The sequence below is a fragment of the Aspergillus steynii genome (genome assembly GCF_002849105.1).
Source record: "Aspergillus steynii IBT 23096 chromosome Unknown P170scaffold_8, whole genome shotgun sequence".
Taxonomy (NCBI): Eukaryota; Fungi; Ascomycota; class Eurotiomycetes; order Eurotiales; family Aspergillaceae; genus Aspergillus; species Aspergillus steynii.
In genome coordinates, this window is record NW_020194405.1 from 964,280 (window position 1) to 980,166 (window position 15,887).

The 15,887-nt window shown below is 47.9% G+C and overlaps 4 protein-coding genes across 4 annotated transcripts; 1 reads left to right on the forward strand and 3 right to left on the reverse strand.

The window, feature by feature from the left end:
• Window positions 1–96: 96 nt before the first annotated feature.
• Window positions 97–1,314, reverse strand: P170DRAFT_513115 (uncharacterized protein). Its single transcript, XM_024855063.1, has 3 exons — window positions 841–1,314; window positions 551–779; window positions 97–477 (listed from the first exon to the last, which is right to left on the reverse strand). Exons 1-3 carry the CDS (start codon window positions 1,227–1,229, stop codon window positions 292–294), a joined length of 804 nt encoding a protein of 267 aa, XP_024700340.1. The 5' UTR covers window positions 1,230–1,314; the 3' UTR covers window positions 97–291.
• A 348-nt stretch (window positions 1,315–1,662) lies between these two features.
• P170DRAFT_513116 (uncharacterized protein) lies at window positions 1,663–3,230 on the forward strand. Its single transcript, XM_024855064.1, has 2 exons — window positions 1,663–2,682; window positions 2,736–3,230. Exons 1-2 carry the CDS (start codon window positions 1,751–1,753, stop codon window positions 2,989–2,991), a joined length of 1,188 nt encoding a protein of 395 aa, XP_024700341.1. The 5' UTR covers window positions 1,663–1,750; the 3' UTR covers window positions 2,992–3,230.
• Window positions 3,231–3,696: 466 nt separating this feature from the next.
• On the reverse strand, window positions 3,697–8,168 carry P170DRAFT_450075 (ABC drug exporter AbcA; the record flags this gene model as incomplete). Its single annotated transcript, XM_024851091.1, has 7 exons — window positions 3,697–4,959; window positions 4,990–5,069; window positions 5,118–6,691; window positions 6,734–6,902; window positions 6,957–7,577; window positions 7,629–8,070; window positions 8,106–8,168. 7 exons carry the CDS (start codon window positions 8,166–8,168, stop codon window positions 3,697–3,699), a joined length of 4,212 nt encoding a protein of 1,403 aa, XP_024700342.1.
• An 807-nt stretch (window positions 8,169–8,975) lies between these two features.
• P170DRAFT_391577 (ERG4/ERG24 ergosterol biosynthesis protein) lies at window positions 8,976–10,766 on the reverse strand. The gene is made up of 2 exons (XM_024845944.1): window positions 9,208–10,766; window positions 8,976–9,152 (listed from the first exon to the last, which is right to left on the reverse strand). The coding sequence occupies exons 1-2, from the start codon at window positions 10,648–10,650 to the stop codon at window positions 9,141–9,143; spliced, it is 1,455 nt and encodes a 484-aa protein (XP_024700343.1). The 5' UTR covers window positions 10,651–10,766; the 3' UTR covers window positions 8,976–9,140.
• Window positions 10,767–15,887: the final 5,121 nt, after the last annotated feature.

Below are 15,887 nucleotides of genomic sequence, written 5' to 3' on the forward strand. Positions count from 1 at the left end.
AGGGCCTATCGGTTACCTGGTTGTTTTGCTTGATTTGTCATTCTTTGTCATTTTATTTTACGAAGAATGAATCCAAAAAGTTGTAGCTTCAAATGCCACGAAAATAAAGTCACGCTATTCATTCAAGGTATCATTCTTAGCCTAACCCGTACCCATAACCCAAAAGCTCCTGATCGTGTACATTCCCATACAATGGAATAGACAGTGTAACCGAAACGCCGACCCTAACCGTCCAAAAACCACATACAGCTCCAGCTCGCCTTGGAGCAAAACAAAAACATCATTGCGAGCTTATTGAGATTGACCTGTCGGTGCACCTGGTTTTCCAAAGAACCACCGAGCAAAAAGTTTGAATGCTGCGGCGTCTTTGCTACGAAGGTCGTATAATTTGGTCCGTCGTACCACCACGGTATGGTCTTCCACGTAGGCTTCGATGACGCGAGCGTGCTGGGGGCCCAGGAAAGAAAAGACCATCAACTATCATCGCAAGCGGTTAAACTTCAGATCTACTTGGGTTCAAAGTAAAGGCAAAAACAGAAGGGAGACTTACCGGTGCGACCATGTGATCGATAAAACGGGCCCTTCTCAGGTGGCCTATCATCAGACGTAAGATAGGGAGCATTTCTCCTTGAAGCAAGTGGTCATCGTCGCCGTTGAGGTTGTTGTAAATGGTGGCCTTCATGTGCGCATATGGCCCAGTTTTGACCTGTTCAGCATCGGTGAAGCCAAACTCCGGAAAGCCATAACGGTAGAGGTCCTTATACACAGTGTAGCCAATTCTATAATTCCATTAGAATCATGAGAAAAGCTATCCAAAGGATACGAAATATCCTGTCTTACCTAACCGGGGACCACACGATTTCGCCGCCCACGGGTTGTTTGCCGAGGGAGTAGCGAGAGAGATAGGTAGACCAGTAAATATTGATTGCTTGGGCGCAGGTTTTCGGATCTCTGCAATCTTCTGGAATTGAATCATAGGTATCATATTCCATGCCATATTTTTGATCGTATTCATCATCAGGGGTCTCGAGGAAGGACTCGTCCAAAGGAGTAAAAAAGACCGGTCTATCCTTTGAGCCTTCATCCAGAGACAGAGGCATGAGCTGAATTCGATCGATCTCGGATGGAGCGATTTGATGGTCTGGCTTCAGCCCAGTGACATGCCTCTCAAGACTACGCAGCGATTTGCGCATCTCCTTTCTCTCGGGGTCTTCATCAGGGACGGACATGGTGGATGGGGCAGATTTGGCAGATGGGACAGATGTGGCAGAGGAGGATGGGGCAGATGAGGTCAGGGCAGATGGGGGCAGATGGGACAATGAGGGAGTTCTTTAAAGACGCGGGACGACGAGGGCCTCCACTTGTTTTGATTTTTTGCCGCCGGGGTCCAGGGCGGTGAGGATGCTTGATTGCCGGGCGACATCGCACCTTTCCTCGGAGATCCCCTGTAAATGCGCAGCCACGGCGGCCAACGTCAATTGCTTCGTCCAATTACAATGCAGGGAGCTGTTTGTACAGGGGATCCAGGATGTCCGTGCGCAGGAAACAAAGATGGAAGGTCCCCGTGCCCCAAGTGAAGCGCTGACTAGGCGGATGACCTGGTTTCCTTCCACAAAAAGACATCAGCTACCCAGCATCCCGCGCTGAAATCCTTCACCATCCTTTGCACCTCACTTTCATCTTCGATAGGCTATCTGTCTCGGCTCTAAACGCATTCAGTTTGAATTCAGTGGATTCTCATCTTTCCAAAATGTCTGATGCACTTCCCACGTTGCCCTTTGATTTCCTTACATGGCAGGATGCGGTCAAGAAGCACGATCTTGTTGGCCAGACGGTACATACTGCCGAACTTGCGTCGGCTTCCAAAATGACCTACGAGCAATTCTTACTCTTGCGCATTCTCTGGATAACCCATCTTGGAATACATCGTTTTCGCCTGCCGCCAGTCTTAGAGCCACACCTTATCCAGGCCAATAAGCTTCTCGCTGAGTCTCAATCGTGGACACAGTATTGCAAGAGCATCAAAGCGGCGCGGACTACAGAGGGCAGCTTTGCTATTGCCCGGCATTATCAGATCAAAGCTGATAATACTAAGGGCCATCTGCGGCCGGACAGCTTTGATACGCCGATTGCCATGCGCACACGCAGCCATACGAGGAAATTAGAACAAGAATTCAAAACACTCCAACTCAACCAAACGCCGACCAAAGCTCCTACTCCGGCGCCTCAAATCACAGAACCAGAGAAGAATGATGACGACGACTCTATCTTTTTGGAAGGATCAGACGCGTCAGAAGAATCAGAAGCGTCATCTATACCTGTCACTCCAGCTGCCCTGATTTCTGGTGAACTTCACCGGCTCATGTTTCCACCTACTAAAGACGAGCAAATTGTGAACACTGCTCTTGTGGTCTTCCTGAATGCCCTTACGATTCATTTTGACGTCATCGCGCATTGCGACTGGACTTTACACAGAAAGGCCTTCACTGTCCAATTTGAAGCTGCTAAATACGAGGCTCGGACTGACGGGTATCTCGATGACGGCAGAGAGAACCCTTGGGCTCTTATTGAGGTGAAACCTGTTACTAGAGCACAATTTAATCAAGGTCGAATCCAGATACAAGAGGGTTCTCAGATGTCTGGCTGGATCAAGGAGGAAATTGACGCTCCTCTAGATAAACTGTGAGCTTCCTCATGCAGAATCTTTCTTTCTGCAATATACTAATAGACTTTAGGCGGGTTCATGTATCCCAAAATCGACACGAAATATTCATCACCGTTGCAGAGTACGATAGCGGTTATATATCCTATCTCCGAAAGAAGCCCGCAGACGACGAACCCCTGTCATTCTTAACCATGCATCAGTACGGACCGTGGAATACCAATAATGCAGGGCACATGAAAAAGCTGGGTCCAATCCTGCTGGCCCTCACACTCTACGCCGATGCTGAGGTCAAGAAGGCAGAATTGCTCAATAGTCTGGATAGATGAACGGTCAAATGGGCACTTCGCTTTAACAAATTGGTTCATTCAAGTCTCATCGGTATTGACATTTTAAGATCGAACCACTATTGTCACCATATGCTTTCAATTGTTAATCTGGCTTTTCAAACTCTCAGCGGTTCTTATTTTCTGTTTTGTGATACTGTATTGTGCGTCGCGTGTTTCCTTTCCTGAGAATTAAGAAGTCGTTCCCTTGATAAATCGAGAGCAATCACAGAATAGTGCGCCATGGGTATCCGAGCTAATGCAACTATGTAATTCAAACTGCGGTCAATGAGTTTCCTTGCGTTGATGGGCTTACTCTCCTATCTGTGAGCGCTCTGATCGCGGTCCTCGGGATCGTGAGGTCGTACAAACCCCTGAGCGCGTTGAGCGGCCAGGCCGCAGATTTTTCCTACACCTCTTGGCCCTCTGAATCCTCTCTTTCTCATTGACAATCATCTATTCTTTCCATTCAATCGTTTCAGTAGATTATTGGAACTCCTCTACCTGATTTCCACTCTATCAATCCATCACATAATGAACAAAGTCGCAATCTTTCTATCGGCGTTTGAGGAAGCGCCCATCCCCAACGCACATACTGATTTGACAACGCATGTAAAGTTTCTAACCCATTAAAACGATAGTGATACAAGTAATGGGCCGAAGAAAAACACAATAACAGCTCGACCATCACGACTGGGACGAGTAAACTCAAGCCTTCGAAGCCACAGCCGGCTTCTTAACCCTCGGCACCCTCGCCCACCAGTACAACAGACACGCAGCCACAACATTCGTCAAGATGAACACCCACATGAGCGCGAAGTTCCTCCAGACATCCGCATAGCTCGCGCCCACCCCGCGCAGAAACGTATTCGTGTCCGCCACCGGACAGAAGCGGCAGTCCGTCGTCGCGGTCTCTTCCTGCAAATATCCGCCCACCTGCGCGATGTACGGCGCCATGTACCGGCCGCAGGTGGTATTGACGGGGTCGAAACGCAGATACTCGTTGTCGGCGCAGGTGACGATCGTGTCGGCGATCCCCACCGACAGCATCCCGCTGACTAGATACGTGAACGGGGAGACGCGGTACATGAAGATCCAAAACCCGGGCAGCTGGGCTGGGGTCGCGAGCACCCCGCAAAAGAGCAGGCAGAGTAACAGGAGAAAGCTGCCCAGGTTGCCGGCATTCTCCGCGGCGTCGAGCGCGGCGATCATGAAATGGGCAAAGGTGGAGGAGAAGAGCAGGAACGTCCAGATCAGCAGCCACATCTGCGCGCCCCGCAGGTGTACGGTGTCGGTGGGTTCGGCGTTGCGATACATCCCGATAGGATAGTACCAGCATAAAAACATGAGGATGGACATGAGTGAGTTCCAGAAAAGTTCGACGCCGATGTTGCTGAGCATGAAGACTTGCCAGGAGTAGGTCTTCGACGGCCGCTCGCGGACTTCGTACAATGCCCGCTGGGTGACGAAATGCGGCATGATCTGTTGGATGAATTGCCCGAACTGGATGAGTAACAGGAAGATACTGAACATTTGGTTCTGCAGGCCCTGGATGGTATTAGGGGTGTTGAAGAGAGAGAAGCCGACGAAGAGAGCGGGCAAAACGCAGAGAATCGCCTTGGAGTAGATGTAGATGGGGGAGCGCCAGAATTGCTGGAAGACTCGGATTTGCACTTCGCGGAGCTGGGCCCAGAAAGGGGCAGCAAATTCGCGATAACTGGCTCGGTCCTCACGCTCTGTGCCGGAGCTGATACGAGCCAGTGGGATTTGCTGGGAACGTTCGAGCTTAGGTGAGGTGAGATGCGCTTGAACCTGTGCGTATTCTGGCGAATTTCGCCATGTCTCGAACCAATCGATGTCCGTGTGCGAACCAGGAGCGGCGCCGATCACATCAAGCATCCATTCAGCAGGATTTGCTTCTGGTGGACAAGGAGGGCCACCGTTGCGCACGAAGTAATCAATCAGAATACGCTAGTTCTGGCCAATGTCTCCAAAGTATACGGTTTGGCCACCGGCTTGAAGAAATAGGAGACGATCGAAACGCTGAAACAGCATGGCAGACGGTTGATGGATGGTACACACTGACATCATGTTAGCGATGGTTGACGAATGCATGAATCCAGACTTACGAATTGCTTGGCCGTTCTTTCTCAGTTTATTAAGCAGATCAAGGATAGCCAAGGATGTATGGGAATCGAGCCCCGACGTGGGCTCATCCAAGAAAAGAAGCAGGGCCGGTCTCGCCGCAAGCTCGACCCCGATTGTGAGACGTTTCCGTTGTTCAACGTTAAGACCTTCTCCAGGGACGCCGATAACAGCGTCAGCATAGTCTACCATATCAAGAAGTTTGATGACGTCCGTCACATAATCGATCTTTTCTCGGCGAGGAACATGAGCAGGTTGACGAAGAAGAGCCGAGAACTCAAGTGCCTCGCGCACTGTGGCAGTGCTCAAATGCAGATTTTGTTGCTGGGCATAGCCAGTCTTACGTTGAAAGGATTCATCCCGCGGTTTGCTATCGACGAGCATTTCTCCATAGATCACGCCCAAGGTGGTACGTGTAGCTAGAACATCCAAGAGTGTGGTCTTCCCAGCACCAGAGACCCCCATCAGCGCGGTTAAGATCCCTGGCTTGACCCATCCGTCAACGTGGTCAAGGATCCTACGATTCTCCTTCCCAATCTTGATGTCGAAACAAACATTCTTCCACTGGAAGATTGCAGTTTGGCGCTCGATTATTATAAGGTCATCAGGGTCGGACTCAGACTTCTTGTTGAAAGCACTGCGGTCACTGCCCCCTTTAAAACCATTAGGCTTACTCTTCTTGAGTGCCATATGCCCGCGGGGAAACACTAGGATCTCGCGTTTGGATTTCTTTTCGGCGATAAATTCAGTGGCGACTAGATAGATGGCACCCAGAACAAACACGAAGGCGAGTATAATCCCGACATTTCTCCATTTATGCGAGACGTTGTAGTCATATGCTGATTGGATGTAGGCGTCGCCATTGACAAATGCTTGACCGGGTACTGATCCGACGGTAGAGCACACATGGTTCCTGGATTGAAGATCCGTATAGCTAGGACCCGATGGGACATATGATATGCACTGAAAGTCACGGTTGTGGAATTTATTGATCAGGAGGGTCTCAAAGCTATAGTTGATGGGATTGAGATAGGCAATCCAACGCGCCCACCCGAGTATATACCCTGTCGGGATCGCAAAGCCAGTATAGGAGTAAAGGCCGAGTAGAACAACAGCGCAAAAGGGCAAAGCTTGAACAAGTGATCTTGTCAACGATGCCATAGACCGGAAAAACATGGATATTGTTAGCGTTAGGATGAATGAAGTGAATATAAAGAAAAAGTATGCCCTAGCTTCTCGCCTTAAGTTGATTATGAGGTAGAGAACTGTATTCGACAGGATAGTGTTGAGTACTTTGTATGGCAAATCCATAATCATTGATGAAATTGCTTCGGTGGATGGGTGGTAGAGAGTATATCGCGAGTGCTTTTCTATAATTCCTTGTTGCGTATATAAAGTCAGCATTTCCAGGCCGCAGCCAAGGGTATTGATGAGACAGGCAAAGAATAGAAGGGCACTGTGCTGAAAGAAGGTGCTAGTGTTGGGCTTGAGGTTGAAGAAGATACTGGCAATTATAAGAGCAGTAATGATATTTCCAATCAATGATGATATTGTAATACTGGGATCGGCTTTTAAGCGTTGATATCCGCGCTATAGGCACAGATTCACCTGTTGTGCATACGATAGAGTGTAAGGCGAGGATATGTGCTGGACCCGGGCTTGCTGAGCTTGGTGAGATTGTCTGAACCTGCCCAGGAACTCCCTATTCAGCGTGAACTTGGTATTGTAGCTTTCGATGTCTTGCAGAAGCCGTGCTCGCTGTGGTGAGGCTTGTTATTGGGCAGCGAATTCATCAGGTGTTTGAGGCACGCGGCCTTTGTAACCTGGCTGCACGACACGCTCGAGGTGACTAGTCATAGATGTTAGGAAGTTTGCATCGGTCTGTTGTTCGGGGCAGGCAAAGCCTATGTTAATAAAGTACTGTTTCGCGGTGTCTGTCCGACCGAAGTAGATCTGGTGACCTTTGTATAATACTAGCACCTTGTCGAAATGGTCGTAGGCAGCTTGGGGGGCTTGATATAGCGAGACACAGGCGGTGGTGCCGTTAATATCTGCCTGCATACGCAGCGCCTTGCAAAAATCGATGGCATTCGCGCTGTCAAGGCCACGGGTGGAGTTATCCCAGCATTGCAGGGGAGCACTGCTGAGGCAAGCTTCGGCAATACTGACTCGCTTGCGCTCACCACCAGATACACCGCGGATGAAGTCGTTTCCGACGATCGTGTTCTTCGTGTGGCTAATACCAAGCATGGCCATTATCACGTCTCGCTTGTGGCGAGCATACTGGGCCACATCCACCCCACCAGGAATGTGCCGTGGTGCTCGAGCGCGCGCTACAAAGTAAAGGGTATCTCCGACGGTGAGCTTTGGGAAGTGGATATCGACCTCGGCGGCATATATCGCTTCCCCTCGGAATTCGTGGGCCATCTGTCTTGCGCTTACACCTAGCAGCAATCAGTAACGAACCATCTACTTCCTGGGTTAGTTGGACTTACCTTGATAATTGATACTGGATTCCTTATCAACATGGAAGCCATACGTCTCCCCAGGGATGGTCTTCAAGAAGGTCGAGCATCCCGAGCCAGGAGGACCAAGCACCACCAGCATCTCGCCAGCCTCCACGACACCCTCTAGGTTCTGTAAGATCTGTATTCTGCGCTGGCTATGAGTACCGAGCGCTTTTCTTGCCAGACCCAGCGCTTCGAACCAGACATTGCCGACGCTTTTCTGGTAATCTGTGTCGGAACCAAAACCGTGCACATTCAGGTGGCTAAAGGCGATTCCAAGAGTACGCAGTGGATGGGTCTGTTCATCCTCGGTGTGGATATGTAGCATGGCCTTACACCATGCTAAAGTATTGAAGTTCTTCCCGTTAGGATCCAGGGCTGATCCTGCCTCGGCAGCAAAAGGGTTCTGTCTGGCAGTAAAAGTGGTGCTCTGCTCTCGGTGAGCTGCCTGGCCAGTTGATGAACCTCTTCTTCCCTTTTTCCCACGTGAGAAGTGCGGCCATTTTCGACCTCATGGTCGTTGGTCATAACTGCGAGAGCTTGGACCCGAGGGCACCAGTCCGAACGTGATCACTGAGAATAAACGATAGTGATAGGGTAGTTGTAGAAACGTCTTAATTCAAAGGGCAGAGGAGCAGAGGACTTGAAGTCCAGCCTTATAATCCCTTTGGAAAAGAGCCCCTTTCTTTGCCGATTCACTGCGTAGCTAAACAATTAAGTTTCATAGTCATTTTGGGCAACGTGATCCACCGTGATATTCTTTGTCTGCCAAATAATGGGTCCAGTGTGGCTCTCATCAGCCAACATCAGCCAAGGTCAGCCAAAATGATCTTCGGGCTACGGGTATCCATCGACATAGAAGAGGAGCAATCTACCTGATGCACGCGCTTTAACACCGCGGCTCCCGGACAAAAGCTCATCACCCGTCCCCGCGGAATTAGTTGTGTGAGGTTGGCTATCGTGTTAATGGAAACAAATGGAAAAAAGAAGCCAAAATTGACCGGGTTGCTCATGAGATTAAATGAGGAAATTGCATGAAAACGTGCACCTGGTGATCAATGTCATGCAAATTATTTCTAGCGGTGCTTTACTGAGCCAGGCTGCCTCTCTGTAGTGTACGGAGATTGTCCGCTGTTATGTAATCTATTATACTCAGGTAGTTTCTTTTAGGGTGAGTCGTCACTGGTCGAATAACCGGGTTGGATTCCAAGTGTGAATTTTGGCCATTTTGGCTTGTCTAGAAGTATTTCTTTGAAATAAGAAAAGTTTCAAAAGTTCACTGTTTGTTAAGGAGATAAACTTTGATAATTCTTATATGAGAGACATATCTCCTTTCTTGGTTAGCCTAATAAATTCAATTCATGATAAACTACTTGAAGAGATCTTATGTTATACACATAATGTACACGAATACTTATCAACCCAAAACGGGCACAATCCTTTCACGAAATGCTCAGCATTCCCTCTCTGCGCCCATGTCCAGAATTCCAATCCTCTGGGTTAAATAACATACTACGAACCAGTTAGCCATCATTCTCTGCTCTATCTCGGGGGCTGTCAAACTTACCGGAATGAAGAGATACGGCACCTGCTTCTCATATTGCACCCAGGCATCCCCATACTTCCTCTTGCATTTATTGATATCCCTCCTGGCCCGGTGCGCGATCATCACAACAAAGAACACCGGGTAGAACCACGGAAACGGGCTCTCGAATCCCGTGATGAGCGCCCACGACAGCGAAAAGAACATGTCACATGTATAGTGCACCTTGCGCGCCAAACCATACCACCCATCTGCCAGAATCGCATCGCCGGTCTTGGTAGGGATGGTTCGCGGGTTGTGCACTTCCTGCCAAGGAAGCTGCGGGAAGGTCTTGCGTTTGACGAACGTGCCACGCTCCATCATTCTGAACGAGTTCTTCTGACTGTTTGCTGTGTCCCAGACATAGTAGACACCAAGGTATGAGATGAAGAGAGCCGCCAAGGCAGGCTTGCTCCACGCGTAGGTGGCAGGATCCCGATTCGCGAGGTACAAGACACAATGGCAATACGACATAGGCACGCCGGCCATGTTCCAGAAGGTGAGCATGAAGCCGAGCTTTTCCTGATACATGTCCCAGGTTGTTGTGATCAGGTGCTCGGCCTTTGCGCAGGCGTTCGCGTACAAGAAGTGTGCCATGACAAGGAAGAGAACCTCGCCGGAGACGTAGCCGTATTGTTCGTATTGGCGCGCTGCAGCGGCGCTGCTGAGCCCAAACATGATGAACCATGGAATACGCACTTCGTAGAACATTTTGAAGTCGAGAATGCCGAACAGTCGCGGGTTAAGCTCGGCACCCATAAAGAAATCGTAGATCGGGTAACCGGTTATGCGGTGTTCCGCGCCACGGGCGAAGGCGGAAAAGTACGCGACGAAGCTGAGGATAAATCCGGAAAGGATTGCGACGGACATGATGGGGCCGAATTCATCGAGGAAGGTGTAGATGGGGAAGAGACCGGTACCGTGCAGCACCGCCATCACGACAATGGTGAGGTAGAAGCTGGTATAGGCTGAACAGTGGTACTTCAGCTGTTTGCCGCCCTCATTGGCAAGAGGCTTTCCGTAACAGGTGAACCCGGGCATGAGGATGTAGCAGGCCGCTTCAAAGATATAGTAGACCCAGTAGATCTTCCATGCACGCATATGGGGGAGCGCATGGTTGTAGGCCACATTGACTAAATCTCCGGTGAAGTCAATCCAAGACTGACCGGCTTCTGGTAGTGGCAGCTTTCCATCGTAGAATGTAGCTCCAATCCACATATAGTACATCAGCAGGGGGAATCCGATCATCAATCCCAGGTTTCCCAAGGAACCGCCGAACTCGAAATGACCCGAGTAGTCGACCTTCGGGTCCATTCCTGGTCTCCAACCCCCGATGATGTGCTCATTTGCGAAGTCTTCGAGAGTTCCAGTGGGTTTGCTTTTTGCACTGGAATCCGAGCGCGCCGTCGTTGTCTGACTTCGAGCCATGCTGTTCTCCGCTTGTTGGGCACAACGACGCTGACGCTGCTTGGCCTTGTCCGCGGTTTTAATCTGCAATGGTCTTCAACGAGAGGAAAATACCTTTTAAAATAACACGTCGAAAGAAAAATGATGCTGGAGCTGAGATGTCTAGGACATAGGGGTAAGCAACGCTCTTGCCTTCTTATACAACGGAGGCTTGGCGCGGCCACCACGGTCTCCGCGGTCTCCGCGGGCGGCATCAGCACACCACCCGGATCCTGGCTTTTCCCACCTATTGTCTCGACGCCTTGTCATAAGCACTAGAAAATATTACATTATACTTGACAAGGGGTTCGGACTTTTTAATCTGCCAAGTACTCCCTTATGACGGTGCTGTCTGACATCCATATTGTCAGTTTGATAATGCGGGAGAAATAGACCTCAGCTGAAGACGGATCACGGCTATCAGCAACGCTTTCAAAATGGAATAACGAACATTTTCGATCAACGAGGCTCTTTGCCATTTTTAAGAAATTTTATGTTCAATGCTGGTACTACTAGTGCCTGTGGATTACCGCGTTACTGAAGTGCAGGATATATATTTTGTCACCCCCGGTACCTCCTAGTAGCTACTTGCAATATTCAACACTGAAATGCACAAGTTTAGACGATCTGCCGACAAAACATCAATCCTTCTGACTCAATTAACGGTTTAACTGATCGCTGATCAGAATTGGAGTAGATCAGGGGTAGTAGGTCTTTAGAACAGCAAATGGCCGCCTGCATAGACTGTTTGATGCCTGACGGCTAAGGCCAATGATTAGCGCCAATCATTGCGGCAACTAGACCGAGGTTTTCTCGATCTACAAAATATGCTGCAACGTCGGATCTGTGAAAATGATCTTCAGTTTCTTCAGGTCTATGAAGTAGTTCTTTTATATTTATATACATGAGCATCGACACCCCTGCTACCATTGGTACCTCCAGAATCCATCAAACAGTCACCATTTCCTTTCTTAAAAAAAGTTATCGATGATATTCACCTTGTTCGGCTTTTCTCGCAATAGTTTCCTCTAAGAGCAAGTGCCGTTGGGGTTCTCAGAGCCGGGCTCGTTCTTCGTCATGCAGACCTTCGAGCAGCATGGCGTCTGAGTGTCGCAGGGCTGGCCGGAGGGAGTGCAAGCCGTAGCGGTGGCAGCGATGAAAGAAAGAACAAGGACGGCGAGACGCATTTTGAGTTTGTTTGTTGGGGTGGGCGTTTTGGCAAATCTGGTACAAGGTTAGGTCCGACGGATCAAGGGATGGATGCCAAGCTGGAAAACAAACATGCAAGTGGAGGATTATCTCAAGGTAGCGGGTACGATGATCTCTTGTGCTGTTGTCGGAGAATATCTCAGTGCTGGAAAGGGGGATCTCAAGCTCCTTATATAATGATATGTGGACCTGGTGAGAGAGAGCAGTTTGCAGCCCAGGAGCACAATGTTGCATTTACATTGTAGCAGTTGGGGGCCGGGGAAGAGTTATATGCATGATTGTCGAATGAGACACCCTTATGCTATTTCGTGGTTGTAGTTCCCCATAACGGAGCAGATTATCCGAAACGAAGTGGATCTGCAGGTTAGGTACTATCGTCCACTAAGTGGGGATTCTGTGGTTCCTGGAGAAGTTTGTTTCAATACTACAGAATAAAGCCAACATCTCGCAGCGCCTGAGAGCAGCTCGTGCATTTAAGTGGTTGCTTCGTACTCCGGATGTGGCCGGATACAGCTGGATAAATGCTGGGAGATCCTACCGAGTGGATTCATGGGAGGTTCAAAGTTCAGGATAATTAGCTATTGGTTCCTCGAGTGCTTTATCATTCGGTCTTACCGTAGTCCGGTCCTGGTCCTAAAAGGTAGGACCCTGTAGGCGGGGGAGTGGATGGTCTCTTCCTACTACACCGCCAGAAAGACCAACATCCGACCCGCCATATAAAGTGCCATGCGGAGTATAGACTGGAGAGCAGATAACCGCTACCTTCTCGGTCGGCTCCGTGCTCGAAAATACGTATACAATCTTTTCTTTCATTACCGATGGCCTCTAATTTTGCTATTTTACCTTACCTGCTTTGCGATTGCCATGCCGTTGCTGGCATTGACGGTTTGACCCCTTGGTCGTTCACTTACTCTAGGGGACCGTCCCAGCTGCGTCAGGATGCGAGATGTATCACTTGCATTAGAAATGCAATAGGTACTCGGTTATGGTTCCTGTAGAGTGTTGAATTGACACTTATCGAGCCTGATAAAAAGGCAACCACCAGGTGCCGACAAAGGCTAAAAGAATCTTACAGGTCCAAGTCGCGAGATTCATAGCTAGGTCAGGTTTATGCGGCGTGAATACTGATTAGATAGCATTAACATAGTAATTATCTTATTTGTGATAGCCATTTCCCATTTAACTTTCTTTTTTTCCCTTCCTTCTTTTTCGTCTTCCTTGTCTGCGTTTCTTTTCTTTTCTTTTCTTTCTCTTTTTTTTTAAAAAAGGCAGAGACTTTCTAATATACTCACCTCTAGCCATATGGGACAATAAGAACAGCTGTGGCATACACATAATGCAAGCAAGGGGCGGGCAAGCCAACATTGCAAGCTGCAAGGTGATATGAGGTGCCATTTTACTCGGATGATCACATCGCCCCTAGTTACCACTCTTATGGTGACTTTAAGTTATGTTGTGTTTCACAAGCTAGATGACCCCTCCTTTGCTTTATGGTTTGGCTAGCGTTGTAGTTTTCCTTGTGAAATAATATTAAAAGTGAGAATAGATCAGTTGTTAAAGAAGGTTTATAAGTGAGGTACACCGCACTTTCACCCCGTTCCCTGCGTAGGGCGGAATTAAGGACTATATTTGCATATGAAAGGTAAATCATGAATAATGACAGCCAGAATTCCTAATGGAGGATGGAAATGGAGCGTGGCTTTAGAACAGATCACATTACATGCAATAGATCATCCCTTGCGTAATGTCTACCCCATTGCAGAAGTAGCACATTGTAGACTTGAACGAACATAGACGTCATTTCCGGAAAGCGTTGGACTTTTCTCACACTTCATCCTTACTTGTTTGCTGCTGCGTTTATTATAATGGTAGACTCTCCTATGGGACGATTTCCAGCTCTCTTGTCTCCAGCCTAATTCTAGCAGCCCCAAACGGCATGGGATTCAATTTTCCTACAAATACTCTCCCTCGGGGTTCTCATACCAATTGCATTTGTTCTTGATGTTAGTATATCTGACGCTGTAAATTTTCCTCTGTTCTTGATCTATTCGACTGACCATCAAAGACTACACGTTCGAGATGGGCAACTTCAGTCCAAGCAATTGGAATTACTACTTGATTAAGCAGCCTATGGATCCATCAAAACGCTTTCACGGGTTATCTAGCCCTCAAAATAATCTTGTCGATTCTACTTGGCTTACATTTCATTGCCTACATAAGTGAACAGACTGTGGACCATTACCTCAGAAAGTCCCATCGGCGATACATAACCCGTATATGTAAGGCGTCTAGTGTCGCTATCCTTGTCCCTGCCTGGGTTCAGATAACGGCAGGATCCCTAGAGAGTCTTGGACTTTCCAATGACTACCCCAGCACACTTGCACATTCTTGCCTATCTGCTTTCCTCATGGGAAAAGGGTGCTTTTGGGTATCCTCAGCCACGGGCCTTTGGCCACGGCATTCTCTCCGAGCGCCCGAATTTGATGACTATATCTAGCTATTAAGTATTGCTACTGCTATAATATTAGTTTTTTAACTAGGAACATATCTGTGGGAAGGATAATAAGCTATCTTCATTTTTCAAAATTTATTTTTTATATTTTAATGCTTATAATAGCTTTCTCGATCAGTATTTAGTTTAGTTAATAAAAATTATATAATTTACAGAGACATCTTATATTAGTGTTTATTTAGCTTTTGTTGGGTTAACTTATGATTGTATATTATTAGTAGAACTTGATAGTAAAAAGGATTCATGAAGAATTTAGATATAGCTTAATGGGATTAGGTGTTGATAAGGTGTTAAATGTTCTTGCAAACTCCAATATGGTTGAAAAGCTTGGCCTCTCGCCACTGGCGTATCTTGCAGGAATATGCAGCTGCTCATTTTTCATATTTTTATGTGAGTTGATGATCCTTCTAATAGTATCTAAATGATTTTTGATATGTTATAGTTGCTGCGGCCCTCCTTCAATACGTCGCTTCCAATCTTTATCCGCGGGAGCATGAAAGGCACGAGTATGAAATGCTGACCACCGGTTCAGACCACTCACAGCGCCTTGGATCAGATGCGAATGGGGTCTAGGGACAATTCCTTTGAGCAATCTGCAGTACAGTCCAATTATGGTTGGCAGTTTGGATGAACCAACGGTTTCTTGTGCGACCTATCCAGCCGGCGCAATTTAAATCCAACTAGCGGCGGGGTGAACTGCCTCATGAGAATTGTATCAGTTGCACTGTAACATAGGAATGAAACCTTAAACCCAGTAAAGGATTCCAGCAAGCTATTTATTATCCAGCAGTATCCTTGCAGTGGCTGCATTATCAACGCTCGCTGTTCCTCGAACTCGATCAGATGATGGAATCCGAGCAGTTTCTCCAAACACCCTGTGTCGCCATGACTTCGTCCCAATAATTCGAGTGTACCGGACCATGTGGTCTAAACTTAGTTCAATAGAGATACCGGTTTTCGATGATGTCTATAGAAATAACGATGGAGTTTCGATTAAACCCCAACTCGCGTTGCCCATGGCTTGGAACACGCAGAATGCTAGTCCGTCTCTTAATCTCATTGCGCCATAGATCTAATGCGATAGAATTTGAGCAACTATGAAAATCTACTAATTGGCCATACCGTTAAATACAAACATCGCAAAACACGTCAAGAACAACGCCAAAAGTGGTATTTCTTTCTCGATACGATCTGGCTCAACATTTGGTCGAGGGCAGTCTTGTTTATTCGTTTACTCATATCAAGCAGCATCTGGAGCAAAGACGTAACTTCGATTAAGATATGGCTTGAGAGCCGTTTTGGCATCTATTCACATTGTTCAATGTCTATCTTACCGCAGAAAACCCCCGAGGTGTGTTACAATTGGCCCTGTGATTGCGAGACATATTCTCCCCAATATTCCAATTGTCGCTCCAATCATGCCTAGATGTGCTCCCGAGCCTCGAGTACATTTGTGGGGCAGAAGCCAGACGAAATGGCGGTGTCTCAGATAGACCTA